This window comes from Mustelus asterias, chromosome 19, assembly GCF_964213995.1.
Source record: "Mustelus asterias chromosome 19, sMusAst1.hap1.1, whole genome shotgun sequence".
Lineage (NCBI taxonomy): Eukaryota > Metazoa > Chordata > Chondrichthyes > Carcharhiniformes > Triakidae > Mustelus > Mustelus asterias.
This window is the reverse complement of record NC_135819.1, coordinates 67,301,172-67,317,712: the sequence shown is the minus strand read 5'-3', so window position 1 is coordinate 67,317,712 and position 16,541 is coordinate 67,301,172. Positions and strand designations below refer to the sequence as shown.

General features: G+C 40.8%; 1 protein-coding gene and 1 non-coding gene across 4 annotated transcripts in view; both read left to right on the top strand.

The window, feature by feature from the left end:
- LOC144508131 (U2 spliceosomal RNA) lies at positions 1–199 on the top strand. The gene has a single exon (XR_013500223.1). It is a non-coding gene; the product is annotated as a U2 spliceosomal RNA (small nuclear RNA).
- A 451-nt stretch (positions 200–650) lies between these two features.
- Positions 651–16,541, top strand: part of klhdc10 (kelch domain containing 10) — a 43,070-nt gene continuing 27,179 nt past the window's right edge. For 2 of the 3 annotated variants that reach the window (XM_078235796.1, XM_078235795.1), the window contains exons 1-2: positions 737–952; positions 13,892–13,984. In XM_078235796.1, the coding sequence (XP_078091922.1) occupies positions 886–952; positions 13,892–13,984 (160 nt within the window). In that variant the 5' untranslated portion in view covers positions 737–885. Of the gene's footprint in view, positions 953–13,891; positions 13,985–16,541 lie in introns of all 3 variants that reach the window. The other variant, XM_078235797.1, reaches the window with a different exon arrangement.

Sequence of the window (16,541 nt, the reverse complement as noted above, 5' to 3'; positions counted from 1 at the left end):
ATTGCTTCTAGGCCTTTTGGCTAAGATCAAGTGTAGTATCGACATGCTGTGCTTGGTTGAAGTCATTAGGTTACATTTTAGCTTCATTTGAAGCAATTTTTAAAAGCGGCATCTTGGCCTTTTGGCTAAGATGCAAATAAGGTCAAGCCTTGGAGGAGGTGCAATGCCTACTCCAATCAGCTTGGATCATGTAGGTCAAGCCCAAGACAGGAGGTGAGAGCCCTGTCTTGTCAGCTTGGATCGGGAATGTCTCAACTTGTGGAGACTCTGAATTGGACTTGATTTGATTGAATTGGAATTTCTAAAAAAAACAAAAAAAATACATGTGACAATAATAAATCAAATGCACAGGTGCTGTCAGACCTGCTGAGATTTTCCAGTTTCAGATTCCAGCATCCCGCAGTATTTTGCTTTTATCTGTATGGATACAAGTTCGGGGTTTTAAGTCTTTGCGTGTGCGCAACGCCACGGGAGGTGGTCCAGTGCGGGTTGTCGGCACCAAGGGCAAATGTTAGCGATGATATCGGCGTTCGGCTACATTCCCTCGCCCGGGCGGGGAGGTGAACTTGGAGCTCGATTGGTCATCACTGAATCGGCTCACCTCACAATAAGGCGGGCGGCGATTGGGCGAGGCGATTGGGCTGCGGATTGTGTTGTGAGGGGAGAGCGGGATGTGAGCTGGAGACTTGGCCGGGAAGCGGCAGCAGCGGCCGGCGGGGGGGTTAAATCATCGGCACCCTGAGTGCGAGGCGGCGCTGGGTTCTTTGTTTTAATTTAATTTTGAAGTGGGTAGAGGGCTGCTACTGGTGGTGGTGGCGGGGGTTTTATTTCCCCCGGTTGTCGGGGCGCTCGGCGGCCGCTGCCGGGACCGGCCCCTGCGCGGGCATGTCGGAGCCGCCTCTCCTCAGTCAGTTCGTGAAGGTAACCGGGAGGCCGCAGGCCGGGCCGCCAGGTCAGTGTCCACTCCCCGTCACAGCGAGCAACCCCCACCCAGCCTCTCTCATTTAATAACGGGACCGCTTATGTACAGAAACATTAACTAACTGTGATCCATTGGAAACTGTTGAAGGCCATACAAACTCTCTCTTTATAGATGTTAGGCTCCATTGATTATACAGCTGTTGCCAAGCATATATGATAAATTCAGATTTGGACACTTTTTATAGTTGTAACAAGTTCTTTACAACAGCAAAATGGTGGAAATCTGAACTAAAAAATAAAATGCTGGTCAGGAAACATCTGGAGAGGAACAGAGTCAACATTTTAGGTCAGTGACTTGTCATCAAAGCCAGTCCCCCCTGTCTGGCAGCTGCTTGTTGCAGCTCTGCTGAGGACTGCGCCCAGCTCGCAACCGCTCCACAGCCTTGAAGTTTTTTTTTAAACCAATGCTCGTTTCTAAATGCCAATCTAAGCATGATCAGTATGTAAGTTTGCAGTGGCTAGGTTTTTTTGTTGCATCTATAAACCAGTTGTTGCCCTTTATGGCCAGTTGTATGCAAGGAGCATTCAAGAAAATTGAGACCTGAAGGTGTGTAAATAGCATTCGCTGTCTGCACATGCTCCCCCTTACGTCATATAGACACCAGTGCATTCTATAAATATTGTGTATAAGTATACCAATGTACCAATTTTAAATGTTATAATGGTTATATACTCAAAATAAACATGTATATTTGTAACATACGATTGTGTTTAGACTAGATGTGAAATCATAAATTAGCAAGTAATCACCATAATTTTATAAATTGTACACTCTTGTCAAATTGTGTGTGTATATAGGTATCTTGCATGTATACAGATACCTTAGTATAATTCTGTAGGGTTTTGTAGAGCCTATAACTGGAGTACTGTGCACAGTTTTGGACACCTTTGACCAAAGAAGGATGGTCTTGCCTAAGAGGTAGTAGTGAGTGTTCATTAGACTAATTCCTGGGATGAGAGGGTTATTAAATTGCAAATGTGACTCGAGTTTTTTAGAAGCATGAGGTAATCTCAGTGAAACACAAGATTCTGCATGCATTTAACAAAGACCATAAGAGATTGCTTACCCTGGTTAGAACATGGGGACACAGTCTGAGGATAAGGAGTTGGCTGTTTAGGACTGAGATGAGGAGAAATTTCTTCACTTGGAGGGTTGTGTATAGTTATATATAACTGAAAAAGGTGAGGTCAGAAGATTGGACAGAATTGAAGGAACATCAAAGGATGACTAAAAGATTAATAGATGGAAAAACTAAAGTGCAAGAGAGCTTGCCAGAGATATAAAAATATGAATTTTCATAAATATTAAACAAACATAGTGAGCATTGAGTCTGGACAATTGATGGAAAATAACAAGAAGGCAGATAAATTGAACAGAGATTTTGCACCAGTTTTCCCTGTAGAGGATACAAGTAATATCCCAGAAACAGCTACAAACCATGTGAGGAAGGTCGTATTAAGATTGAAAGATAGCAAATGTAACTCCATTATTCAAAGTGGGAAACCACAGGCCTAACATCTGTCAGGGTGAATGTTAGAAGTTATTGCAGGACATTTGGATAAGCTCAAGGTAATCAGACAGAGTCAACGTGGCTTTGTGAAAGGGAAATCATGTTTAACTAATTTATTGGAGTTCTTAGAGTGAAACCTGTGCTGTAGATAAAGGGAACCAATGGCTGTACTGTACTTAGATTTCCAGAAGGCATTTGATAAAGTGGCACATCAGGTTATTGTGGAAAAATAAAAACTCATGTTATAGGGTAGACATAAATGTCTCTTTTTCTAGTTGGCAAAATATAATGAGTGATGTGCCACAGAGATCAGTGTTGGACCTCAACTTTCACAATTTGGATGAAGGGATGGTTGTCACATTTGCTGATGGCACAAAGATAAGTAGGAATGTAAATTGCGAAGTGGACATAAGAAAACTACAAAAATATAAAGATAGGTTAAGTGAGTGGGTAAATGGAGCATAATATGGCAAAATGTAAAAATGTCTTTTGGCAGCAAGAATAAAAAAAGCATATTATCTAAATGGTGAGAGATTTCAGAGCTCAAAGATTCTGAATGAGTGTCCTGGTGCATGAATCACACGAGGCTTGTATGCAGGTACAACATGTAATTAGGAAAGCTAATATGTTATCATTTAATGTGAAGGCAATTGTATACAAAAGCAGAGAGGCTGTGCTTCAGTTACTTGGGGCATGCAGGAGATCACAATTGGGAGTACTGTTATAGTATATGTCACCTTATTTTAGGAAAGATGCAGATGCTTTGGAAGCAGTTCAGAGAACCAGACTTAAGACCTGGAATGGGTCGATTTTCTTGAGCAAAGGTTAGATAGGCTAGGCTTGTATCTGCTGGAGTTTAGAAGAATAAGCGGTAACTTCATTGAAACATAAGATCATGTGGAGTCTTGATGGGGTGGAGGTGGAGAGGATGCTTACTCAGATGGGAGAATCTAGGACTAGGGGTCATTGTTTTTTAAAAATAAGGGGTTAAAGGGGAGATGAGATGACACTTTTTCAGAAGGTCATGAGCTTTTGGAGCTCTCTTCCTGTAAAAGTTGTGGAAGCAGAGTCTGAATATTTTTAAGGCAGCGATTGATAAGATTCTTGGTAAGCACAGGGGTGATAGGTTATCAAGAGTTACTATCAGATCAGCCATGATCTTATTGAATAGTGGGAAAGGCTCAAGGGGCTGAATAGCCTACTTCTGCTCTTTGTTTGTACATTTGTATTTTTAAACATGTTTACAATTCCCTTCTGAAAGTTACCATTGGATCTGCTTCCACTTCTCTGAGCAAAATATATCCTCTTTTTACTGGCCCGCTTGCCAGTGGAAACAGGTTTTCTCTTTTACTCAATCAAAACCCTTGTAGTTTTGAGCCCCTCTACTTCTTCACAAATTATGAATGTGTGGACTATACTGCTGACTATCTGCTGCATGTAGACCTTGTGTGCATCTCCAATGTTACAAATAGATAGTTTGGCGGGCAATCCCTTAGTGTCACGTTTCCTGTAACACTTTACACAGTCCATTTGTTAACGTACATACTGTTATACAAGTATAACCTCTCATACCATGGATAATCCCACAAGAGATTTGTAGTATTTACTTGAAACTGTGTGCTGCACTTCCTGTTTGTCTGCCACATACTACCTCATCATTGCTTCTGTGTCTTATCAGAAGAGGACAGTATTTTAAAAAAGTAGTCATTTGACATGTGGACAAATTCTCCAGCAATACACAACGTTAGAGGCATAGTGCCTGCAGGCTATTAACTGACCTAGCTATAAACTCACCAGTTACATGTGTAACCAAGCTACGGAGTCTGATTGATCTTGTTAATCAAGAATGAATACATGGGTCAATTAATTGTTTTCTTGTCTGTACTATGCAGAACGTGCTCTGCCCAGGGTACCAGAGTTTATTTGATAGTGTTTGTATAATTCTCAATTTGACAGTTACAGGTTCTATTGAATTAAAAATATTACAAATGTATAAACTATCCTATCATTGCAACAATTACATAAAAGTGAAATCTTTCCTGCATGTGTTCAGCATACTCTTGCTTGTCCTTTTGTCACGTTTTCCACTCGCTCTCACTGTTGCTTGCTGGCTTTCTCTTTTGTGCATCAAAATAGGTCAAATTCCATCTTCCATTGAGTGTCTACACCTGAATCTGAGCATTAAGACTTCAACAGCAAACCCAGGACCTGCCGCTTGGCCTTTCCTGTTGCTCCTCCATCAAGTATCAGCTGCTTCCTACTCATCAATCTATTTCTTACACCGGCCTATATTGACACTCTTTTTTTTATTCTAAGACTGTTTTCTGTACTTATAAACAACAACTGTCATTTACATAGCCCTATTTTAATGTAGTAAAATGTCCCAAGGTGCTTCAGGAGTCTTTTGAAACAAAATTTAACAGAGCTGTGGAAGGAGATGGTAGGAAAAATGACCAAAAGCTTGGTCAAACCTACATTTTGCAGAGTATTTTAAAGGAGTAGAGAGACTTGGAGGCTTAGTGAGGTAGAGCAATTAAAATCTGATATGGAATTGGAGGATTGCAGAGATCCTGGAGGGTTTATACATCTGGCAGAAGGCACAAAGATTGTTTTTCATATTCTTTGATTTCAAATGTATATCCAATCCCTTCTTAAATATGACCCAGTCTCTGCATCAATATCCATGTGGTGGAATATTCCATATTTTATTCATTGAAGGAATGTGGCAATCGATGCATTTATTCCACATCCCTAATAGTACTTGAGAAGGAATTGGTGAACTGCCACTTCAGAGGGAAGAATCAGCTGCATTGCTGTTGACCTGACAGAGCAAGGATGGCAAATTTCCTTTCTTAAAGGAATTTAGTGAACCAAATGGGTTTTTAACAACAGTCCAGTAATTTCATGATCAATGTTACTAATGCTAACATTTTTATTCCAGATTAACTTAATTTCAATTTCAATTCCCAGCTGCCACAGTGAAATTCAATTTTGTGTCATTGGATCATAAATCCAAGCCCTTAGATTATTATAATAAAAGCAAAGTACTGAGAATGCTGGAAAATGACTCAGTAGATCTGGATTGTTAGTTAAGTAACATCACCACTGTTCTACTGAGTCCACCAATATTCCTGCTTTTGTTTTTCTGCTGATAGCATGCTTTTTTAGTGATTTGCCAAACACTAAACCTCTATTTTGTAAACCATTTCTTGTGTTTCAGTTGAGAATAGCCTCAATGTTCTAAGTCCTTCTTAATTATTGCTGCTGCTTGTATCATTCTAAATCTTCACCTTAGCTTTCCAATGTCTCCAAAATCCTTTAGCACTCAAAGTTACTGCTTTCATACTACTTCAGCTCAGTGTTTCTGCCTATATCATCTGCTGTTCTAATTCTAACAGCCTTTTTCAGGTCAGCCCACATGTCTTTCCATGTCCACCCCATACACTGAAATGCACACCCTACATGCCTGTGTCTTTTTCATCTTCCATTCTTCAAAACTGCCTCTGAATCACTCTTTGGTTACCATCCCTAATCCTCAAAATTCTGCACAGAGTACAAGCTAGTGTTGAAAGTGTGGGGGTAGGAAATGGGAACTGATGGGGGCAGGATTTGCCTGCTGTTGTAGACTGAAGCTGAAAAAAGAGAGAAGACTAAGTTAACTTGAGCAATTATGGGAAAACTTTGTAAGGGGAAGAGACGATTTCTGCCATTTTTAAGAAAAAAATTAGTCTTGGTTGCTTGTCTGAGCCAGGCCTCGTTTTCCAACTGTAACCCATTACTGGACATAGAATGGTACAGCAATGCTTAGCATTTATCAACATCAACAATGCCCTCCTTTGTTCCACTGCTTCCATCTACATTTGTTCTATCCCACCATGACCACGTTTGAGAGTGAGCACTCTGGCTCAAATACTTCAAGTGCATCAACCAGCACTGGCTGAGTGGCAATGGCATAACCAAGATCCATTAAGAACCAGCAAACACAGCACAAACCAAGAATGAAGAAGAATCCACTTCTAGGCCAGTCTTCCTAATGAAGGAACACTACTAATGGAGAGTAAAACCATTAGAAAAGTCTCTGGATTTTTTAAATAGACATCTAGCCTGATGTGATGGAAATAGCAAATGCAGGCTGACAGACTGATTCTGGAAAACTTTTCACAATCTCACTTTTCTCCTCCCCTGTTAAGAGAAAAGCAAAATGCTGCTGTCAAATTCCTTCTGGTACCAAAGCAGAAAGATATTCATGGGAAACAGAGGGCCCCTGCCAAAGGTAATTTGTCATTGGAAAGGCCCAAAACATTTCCCCAACAAGTGAAGTGATCCAATGGATTAAGTCACAGTAACAATTTGTAGGCAGTCATTTTTAGGAACGTGAATTGCAGCATTCAGTAAACATGCTGTACTAACCAGACCCAACAGTTGGCCATTCTTGATTGCCAACACACTGACTAACGCTCCACTTATTTGTACAAGTACAGATCGGGTATATTCTGAAATACAATCTTCAAACTCCACCCCCTCTATCCATATTAGGTCCCAAACAGTGCAAGTGAAAGCCTAGGTCGATCTTGCTGTATGTTGGTCCTTGGACTTTGGCAAAGATTTTTTAATTTAAAGAAAATTCCAGTTACATCGTATTAACACTTTCTGACATAAAATGCATGCTTAGTTTCCACATTGAATTGCAGTGTAATTAAATCTAGCACTGCTGTAGAACAATTGGTTCCCCATAAATACTTAATGATGCAAACTAAATTTTCCTCTTTCTCCACATTGTTTTTCACCAAAGTAATAACTGCTGGCGAGATTCCTTCACAAATGATATATCACCTGAAAACTCGGTGCCTACAGCCCAGCCCAACAATTGTGCCATTGCATGCTGTTTCTAGGATTCAAGGATATTATTGAAAGGAATTGTTCAGAAGAACTATGCCAGTGTTTTAAAATGATGAGGCTTTCCAATCACTGGGCAGCAATTTTGGAGTTAGCATTTTCATATTTCTATCAGGTCCACTCATCAAGTGCAGAAAGAATGAGAAATCAAATCCCACCAGGGCAGGTTGAAAATTTCAATTTTGCATTAAATAATCTGGGAATAAATACAACTGTTATCAAGGAAAATGGCCGTTATTGCAGCTCACCAACATCTTTTCAGAAGGGAAGCTGTTATCCTTCTGACTTAAATGTGACTCCAGTCTTAAACCAGTGTGGTTAATTCTTAACTGCCCTCCTCCAGTGACTTAGCAAAATGACAGCGTAACTCGGGAGAGATTGTAAGGCTGGTTGAGACTGCACATTTAAATAGTAGGTATAAGGAACAAATGGAAAGAAGTGAAGTCTCTGAATTGTGTTGGTGCAGTGCATGGAGTTTTGTGTTGTCCCCTGCAGCCCAACCCTTTGAGAGAAGAGGAAAAATTAGATGCGGCCTTTTCCATTCAATTCCCTTTTTTATGTCCACTTGCGACTGGTCATGAGTAATATTGGCCTGAGAATAAACTTCCTGACTTTGGGTTCTAATCAGAATGGTTCACATGCTGTGGGAGAGGAGCATGCTAATCTTCAGTAGCAAAGGCTTGGTTTTCTGCTGATGAGTAAGGGATAAACAGAGGGAATTGACAGCCCCCTGGATTGATAAGTGTCTGATCATAATATTCAAGGTGATTATGCTTAACAGGGAGGATTATTCTGAAATTAGCTTCTGTTTATTATAGTTAAGATTTCGAGCATTTTTTGTAATTTTAAAAGACATTTTCATCTCGAAGAACATTATGCAAAAACATCAAGTTTGAAAATGGTATTGTGCATGGCAAGTGGAGGAGATGGTCTAGTGGTATTATCACTAGACTATTAATCCAGAAACTCAGCTAATGTTCTCGGGACCTGGGTTCAAATCCTGCCACGGCAGATGGAGGAATTTCAATTCAATAAAAGAAAATCTGGAATTAGGAATCTACTGATGACCATGAAACCATTGTTGTTCATTAGAAAAAACCATCTGGTTCACTAACACCCTTTAGGGAAGGAAATCTGTCCTTACCTAGTCTGGCCTACATGTGACTCCAGAGCTACAGCAATGTGGTTGATTCTCAGCTGCTGATGGGTAATAAATGCTGACCAGCCAGCAACGCCCATGTCCAATGAATAAAGAAAGGACTTTTTTTGGGTGGGTGGGGAAGAGTCTCCTTTCACCACTTCTTTCTTGAGCTGTGAGGCTGAGGGCAAGTAGATCTTCCCCAGTTCTCCAGCAATGTGTACCTGATCTAAAGGCCAGAAACTATCCACTGGAAGATGCAAGATAGGATTGCTACACCTTGAATTTCTGTTTGGAAGACTGGTTCCACAATCTTCATATTGGGTTAGTGTGCTGCAATAAGGAACCAATTTATATTTATTTAGCTGCTTTCACTGCCTCAGCATCTCCCAAAGCGCGCTGTAGTCAATGAATTACTTTTGAAGTGTAGTGTAACTTTTTAATCTAAGAAATTAAGCAGCTAAATTACAAACAGTATAATCTCAAATAGAAGTGATAATCAGATAATTTGATTTTCAGTTGAATAAATATTGGAGAACTCTCCTGCCGCTCTTTAAATAGAGCCATAGGATATTTTACACTTGCCTAGTTCTCCTCTGAAAGGCAGTACCTCCTACAGTGAAGAGCCCACTATTGATACTGAGATGTCAACACCCCAAAGCAAAGTTTAAAATGTCTCAAATGCTGAAAGGAGGAGTGAAAGTTGATGAAAGGGCCTGGATTTTGTGGAGTACCGTCTCATTACTCGACTGAAATTAAAAGCATAAGGCATAGGAGCAGAAGTAGGCCATTCGGCCCATTGCGTCTGCTCCATTCAATGAAATCCTGCTTGATCTGATATAATTCTCAACTCCAATTTCTCGCTTTATTCCCATAACCTTTGATTCCCTTGCTGATTTTTAATGTCTATCTCCGCATTGAACATACTTAACCCAGCCTCCACAGCTCTGTGGTAAAGAATTTCACAGATTTGCTATCCTCGGAGAATATATTCCTCCTCCTCTGTAGTAAATGGGTGACCCCTTACTCTGAGATTATGTCCTCTGGTAGTAGACTTTCCCACAAGGGGAAACAGCTTCTCAGTATCTACCCTGTCAAGCCCCTAAAAATCCTATGTCTCAGTAAGGTCGCCCCCATTCTTCTAAACTCCAATGAGTACAGACCCAACCTACTCGACAACTCATAAGAAAATCCCTCCATACCTGTGGTGAACCTAGTAAACACCTAATGCCAGTATATCTTTTCTTAGATAAGGGGACCAAAACTGTTCAGTATTCCAGGTGTAGTCTGACCAGTGCCTTGTATAGTTTTAGAAAAACTTCCCTATTTTTATACCCCATTCCATTTGAAATAAAGGCAAACATTCTATTTGCTTTCCCAATTACCTTTGTGCTAGCTTTTTGTGATTTATGTGCGAGGACCCCAAATCCCCCTGTGCCGCAGCTTTCTGCAGTCTTTCTCCATTTAAATAATATTCATCTCCTTTATTATTCTTTCCAAAGTGTGAAACTTCACATTTTCCTACATTATATTCCATCTGCCAGGTCTTTGCTCACTCAATCTGTCTATATCCCTGTGCAGACTCTGTCATCCTCACTGCTTGCCTTCCCATCTACTTTTGTGTCACCGGCAAACTTGGTAATAGTACATTCACTTCCCTCGTCCAAGCCATTAATATATATTGTAAATAATTGTGGCACTCCACTGGTTACAGGTTGCCATCCTGGAAATGTCTTTTATCCTAACTCTGTCATCTCAGTTAGCTAATCCTCTATCCATGCTAATATTTTATCCCCAACACTTGATAAGGCTCTTGCCTTATCAAGTAGCCTTTTGTGTGGTACCTTATCAAATGCTTTTTGGAAATCCAAGTATATTACATCTTCCTGCTTATGAACATCCCAAAGAATTCTAATTAATTTGTCAGACATGATTCCCCTTCATGAAGCCATGTTCACTCTGATTGTATTATGCATTTTTAAATGTGCTGCTATTACTTCGTTTATATGGACTCTTAATATTTTTCCAATGACAGACGTCAAGCTAACCGGCGTATTGGTTAGCTGTTTTTTGTCTCCCCCTTTCTGAATAAACGGGTTGTGTTGGCAGGACTTTTATAGAATTTAATGATTCTTGGAAGATTACTGCAAGTGCATTCACTATCTCTGTAGCTACTTCCTTTAATATCCTGTGATGCAATCTATAAGGTACAGCGATCTTATTGACCCTTAGCCTATTAGTTTCCCTAGGACTTTTTCCTCAAGTGATAGTTATTGTATTTATTTCCTCTTTCTTTCCCCCATCTTTTTCTGCCTTTAATATTTTTAGAATGCTATTATTGTCTTCCACTGTGAAGACTGATGCCAGGTGTTTGTTTAATTCCTCTGCCATTCCCTGTTTCACCATTATTTCCTCAGTCTCATTCTCTAAGGGGCCTATGTTCAATTTAGCCTCTGTCTTAGTTTTTATACATTTTAAAGAAGATCTTGATGTCTGTTTTTATATTACTCGCCAGTTTACCCTCATTGTTTACCTTTCCCTATTTATTACTTCTGGAGTCTGTACATGAACAAAACAATGAAGAAGTTAATGTCACTGATTCTGCACTTGTCCAGAGAGTGCACTGTTGAGACATTTCCAGACTGCAATTAATAGGAAATCAATTGAATTATCAAGAACTTTCACTCTTGCACCATAAGTCTTGCTCTAGAAACTCTTGAAAGAGTTAACTTCTTGAATGGAGTATAACTGGGTTTTGTACAGTGTAATATCTTCAAATTACTGCTAAACATCCTCACTGGCCCTGAAAATCTAATTTTATATTTATGGCACATCAAACGTCTGAATAAGATATCCAAATTATTGTGGGTTTTTTAAACTTTCGATTAAGGCAAAATGAAGAAAAACAATTTATTTTGCTTTCTGAAAATTGCAAGTGACATTAATGCTTTTAACTTCCTGATTTGCTGAGAGAATACATAAATATGATTGGCTGTTTACCTGCTTGCTGGCACCACTGTTGCTGCATGCCATGACATCTCCTTTGCCTGATGGGTTTAAACTGTCATTGTGACAAAAGAAAGCCATGCTACAGAGATTGCTAGCTCTTTGTGAGCAGTATTGCGCGAGATCTGTGGGGAGTGTTGTTACTTGGCTATCACCACAAAACCAGTCCAATGTTTACAGTCCCAATAGATCCTGTTTTCCCTGGATCCTTGTTTGTCCAAGGTAACATTGTTAGTACTTGTAAACAACATTCTACCATTTCTGTAAACTGTCAAAAACACACACTGGGAAAACAAACTTTAAAGGGAAACATGACCATGTTGCCTCTATTTTTACACAGTCAGTAAAATTTCACAAAGCTGGGGTGAAGCTTGGGGAGGCATGTAAAACTGTCTGAGATCTGTGAATGATGACAAAATAGATTAATGGGGTTCTTAATGGATCTTAACTAGTTCTTTGCAATGTATTGTCAGAGCAAGAACTATGTTTCTCACTTTATGCAAGTCTGGTTTTAAAACTTGAGCTGAGTTGTCAGCATAAAGGGAAAATAATTAAACTTTCTGCAAAGTGAGTGACGAGTCTCTGCAGCTGCAGGATCAGTCACTGAAAACTTTTCATAGACACTGGGGTAAAAAGCTCTCTTTTGAGAAAAGACTGGTGTTTGATTGTAATCTTTACTTGGTACTTGGGTAGTGCTGGAGAAGCACTCGTCATAGTGTTTGCAGACCAGCCTTGTGAACTCTTAGCTATAAAAGGGTTGTTGCTGCTTATATTGGCACAGTCACTGTCATTTCAGAACAGAACCCACCCTCCTGGCAGTAGCACAGTGAAGTCCTTGAACTGCTAGCAACTGTATGTAGGAGCAACTGGTCTAGTTTCTCATGTCTGATGGTGAGGCCTGACGCTGCCTCAATTTGTTCCCTCTTGTCTCCTTTAGTCATGTTGGCTAATCGGGAAACAGCTCCCCATTAGGTTGTAAATACCAGCAATACACAGCCCAAACCATGAAACATTGATTGTACCATGTATATCCGACATTTTTTTCATTGAATTGAAATTTCCAACAACTGTATTCATATCCATAGATCTCTGAAGGTTGCCACTCAAGTGGATAGAGCCGTGAAAAAGGCCTATAGCGTGTTAGCGTTTATTAACGGGGTTTAAGAGCCGTGGGGTTATGCTGCAACTGTACAGGACCTTGGTGAGACCACATTTGGAATATTGTGTGCAGTTCTGGTCACCTCACTATAAGAAGGATGTGGAAGCATTGGAGAGAGTGCAAAGGAGATTTACCAGGATGCTGCCTGGTTTGGAGGGTAGGTCTTATGAGGAAAGGTTGAGACAGCTTGGGCTTTTCTCTTTAGAGCGGAGGAGGATGAGAGGCAAAGGTTTATAAGATGATGAGGGGTATCGATAGAGTTTACGTTCAGAGACTATTTCCTCGGGTGGATGTAGCTATTACTAGGGGGCATAACTATAAGGTTCATGGTGGGAAATATAGGAGGGATGTCCGAGGTAGGTCCTTTACTCAGAGAGTGGTTGGGGTGTGGAATGGACTGCCTGCTGTGATAGTGGAGTTGGACACTTTAGGAACTTTCAAGCGGTTATTGGATAGGCACATGGAGCACACCAGAATGATAGGGAGTGGGATAACTTGATCTTGGCTTCGGACAAAGCTCGGCACAACATCGAGAGCCGAAGGGCCTGTACTGTACTGTTCTATGTTCTATGTAACTGTAGTTTATACTTTGTGGGTTGTCTTCACTTGTGACATCATAGAAACATGCAGTTCAGACGGAGGCTCTTCAGCCCATTGTACATGTGTTGGCTGTTTGGATGAGCTGTCCAAATAGCCACTTGCCCCTGCTCTTTCCTGATAACTTGCAAATTTTCTCCCGTAAAGTATTTATCCAATTCCATTTGGAAGTTATTGAATCTGCCGCCACAATCTTTTCAGGCATTGCACTCCAGATTGCAACAATTTGCTGCCTACTTTTTCCCCTTCATGTCAACTATGGTTCTTTGGTCAATCAATTTAAAACTGTGTCCTGTGGTTACTACTCCTTCCAGCACTGGGAAATAGTTACTCTTAATATGCTCTATCAAATGTGTGTAGGCTGACAGAAAGGAACGTTGTGGGTATATTTTGCTTCACTTGCTGTTGAGCAGGAATAAAGCCCATTTTTAGTTTGAAATGGGGATCTCTCCTCCCCTTTTAATCTTGTGTATTTTTCCCCCTCAGTCATGACTGAAGGACAATATACCCCATAGTCCCTCTCTCTTTGCTTTTTGTGATTTGACCCCGTTTTGTATGAGTTGCTGTTCATGACTGACTCATTGCTGGTAATTGTGGTGACAGGCTCTAAGAAGAAAGTCAGATGGTTTCCCGTTAGGAGACTCTTCATCCAACCCTGCCCCAGTCTCAGGATCCCATACAGGTTTTTAAAGACAGGTGGGTGGACTGGCAGATGTCGCAGTGTGTAGATGGTGAGAGTTTATCTTCTGTCAATCCACTTTGCTTCCTCTCTCTCCTTTATGCCTCCTCCTTCTCCCTGGAAAGAATGAGACTTTTGGTTTTTTCACCCATGAGGAGTAAACCTCCATAAGTTTCAAACTGAAGTGGAAGTCCTTGGATTCTGCTTTGAGGTGATATTAAACTCTGCTCCCTCTAAGAAACCTTGCCAGTCAGGACTCCTTAAATTTATTGCTGCATACATCTTTATTTAAACCATGATTGCTGGAACTCTGGTCAAGACTTTAGAATAACTGATCCCACAGTAGTCCAAGGAAATTGAATTCTATCTACTGCAGAAGCAGTCTGGGTTACTGATGATGGAGCTTTGTTGGCACTCTCTGAATCAGTATAATCTCCAGTCCAGACACTGCTTTTTCTGAGGATGCTGAATCTATCTAAGATTGATAGACAATGTCTAATTTTTTTTTTTAAATCACGGGGTGGGGGCATCAATGGCAAAGCCAGTTGCCCATCTCTGGTTGCTCTTGAACTGAGGGCAGTTTAGCACCAACTGCATTGCTGTGAGTCTGGAGTCACATGTAGGGCAAACCAGATAAGGATGACAGATTTCCTTCTCTAAAGGACATTAGTGACCCACATGGGTTTTTACAATTGTCGATAGCTGCCATGGTCACCATTACTGATGCTAGTTTTATATTCCAGATTTATTAATTGAATTTAGATTCCACTAGCTGCCACGGTGGGTTTGAACCCATGGATCCCAGAGGGTGCGTGCATTGGCCATGCTAAATTCTCCCTCAGTGTACCCGAACAGGTGCTGGAGTGTAGCAACTAGGAGATTTTCACTAACTTAATTGCAGTGTTAATGTACAATAAGTAGTCTCACAACAGGTTAAAGTACAACAGGTTTATTTAGTAGCAAGAACTTTCGGAGCGCTGCTCCTTCATCAGGTGAATGCCTCAGGAACAGCGCTTCGAAAGCTCGTGCTACTAAATAAACCTGTAGGACTTGAACCTGATGTTGTGAGACTCCTTACTGTGCCTACCCCTATCCAATGCCAGCAACTCCACATCAGTGTTAATGTTAGCCTACTTGTGACACTAATAAACAAACTTTAAACACAGCATTAGGCTGTGCTCCTGGATTACTAATCTAGTGATATTACCACTGTGAGCCACCATCTCCCCTAAATTGCAAACACTTTGTCACCATAATGGAAACCATTCAGTTTCTCTTCCCATGTCTGTAGACTCGGGAGAGAGAGACTGAATGGTGACCAAGTGCTTGCAACGTAGGGGCGATGGATGCATAGTGGTAATATCACTGGACTAGTCAAGACCAGTGATGAACAGTGAGCCCTAAAAAGTCAAAAGCTCTCAATTTTCACTTACAAATCTCACATTTAAAAATTGCTGTTTGGGGCTAAGAATAGGCTGAGTCCAGCATGTTTGTCTGTCAACCCCACCAAGTTCTCCATTCTTCATCCAGTTGACCCTTGAATCATTTTATAATGCATGTTCTTTTGGCCTGTTTTCACAACTCTTACCCTGTGTGGTTTTGATCTGCCTGACTTCTTGCTCCTTGTTTCCTCAATTTTAATGTGTTGTCTAGTGATTAAATGTTTAACCTTTGTTAACCTGAACAATTTGCTTGGGTGATCTTGTCAAGCCCTTTGTTTGGGCGAGGGGGGGGCGGGGTATGGTTAAAGAGCAGAGCTTCTACAGTGAAACGATTTAATGGATGGAGCTATACAGAGGTCAAATTGGCAACCCAGCATTCATTGTGCATCAGATCAAATGGAATACCTTAATTTTCTGATGCTAATGATTGAGGTGCTTTTAATCAACTGTGCCATACAGATCAACAAAGTCCAGTTTTCAGTTTTTGGTCATTGCTATTCTCAGTCAGGGTGGCACTAAGAGTATTAAAATCAACTTCTGAACCCCTGGATTAGAGGGATAATTGGCTGGTTTCCCCCCTCCTAGCCACCTTCCAGCCATCCCCTCGTGTGTGTGCACGTATGCATTGGGCAAGGGCATCATGTGATACCCCCACAGTCGCCAGCCTGCCATCCCTTGCAGACTAGGATCACAGAGGGGAAGTGACCAGTTGGACAAGGTGACAAAATATCCCTAAGAAACTGTACCCGATACCAGAGTTTATAGTTTCAGGGCATGAAAGGGAGAATAAAAGTTGAGGAAAGAGGGTGTGAAGAGAATAGACAGTATAAAATACAGGGTACAATTCTAAAGCATGTGCAGAAGCAAAGGGACATGGGAGAAGATGTGCACAAATCCATTGCAAGTGGCAAATTAAGAGTATAGACTACAAAAGCAAGGAAGTTGTGATGAACTTGTATCTGACTGTTACTCCGCCTCAACTGGAATATTGGGTCCAGTTCTGGGTACCCTGCTTTATAAAGGATGTGAAGGCATTAGTGATGGTACAGTAAAGATGCGCAAGAATGGTTCCAAGGAAGAGGAATATTAGTTCCATAGTTTGGAAAAGCTGTTCTCCTTGGAGAAGTGAAAG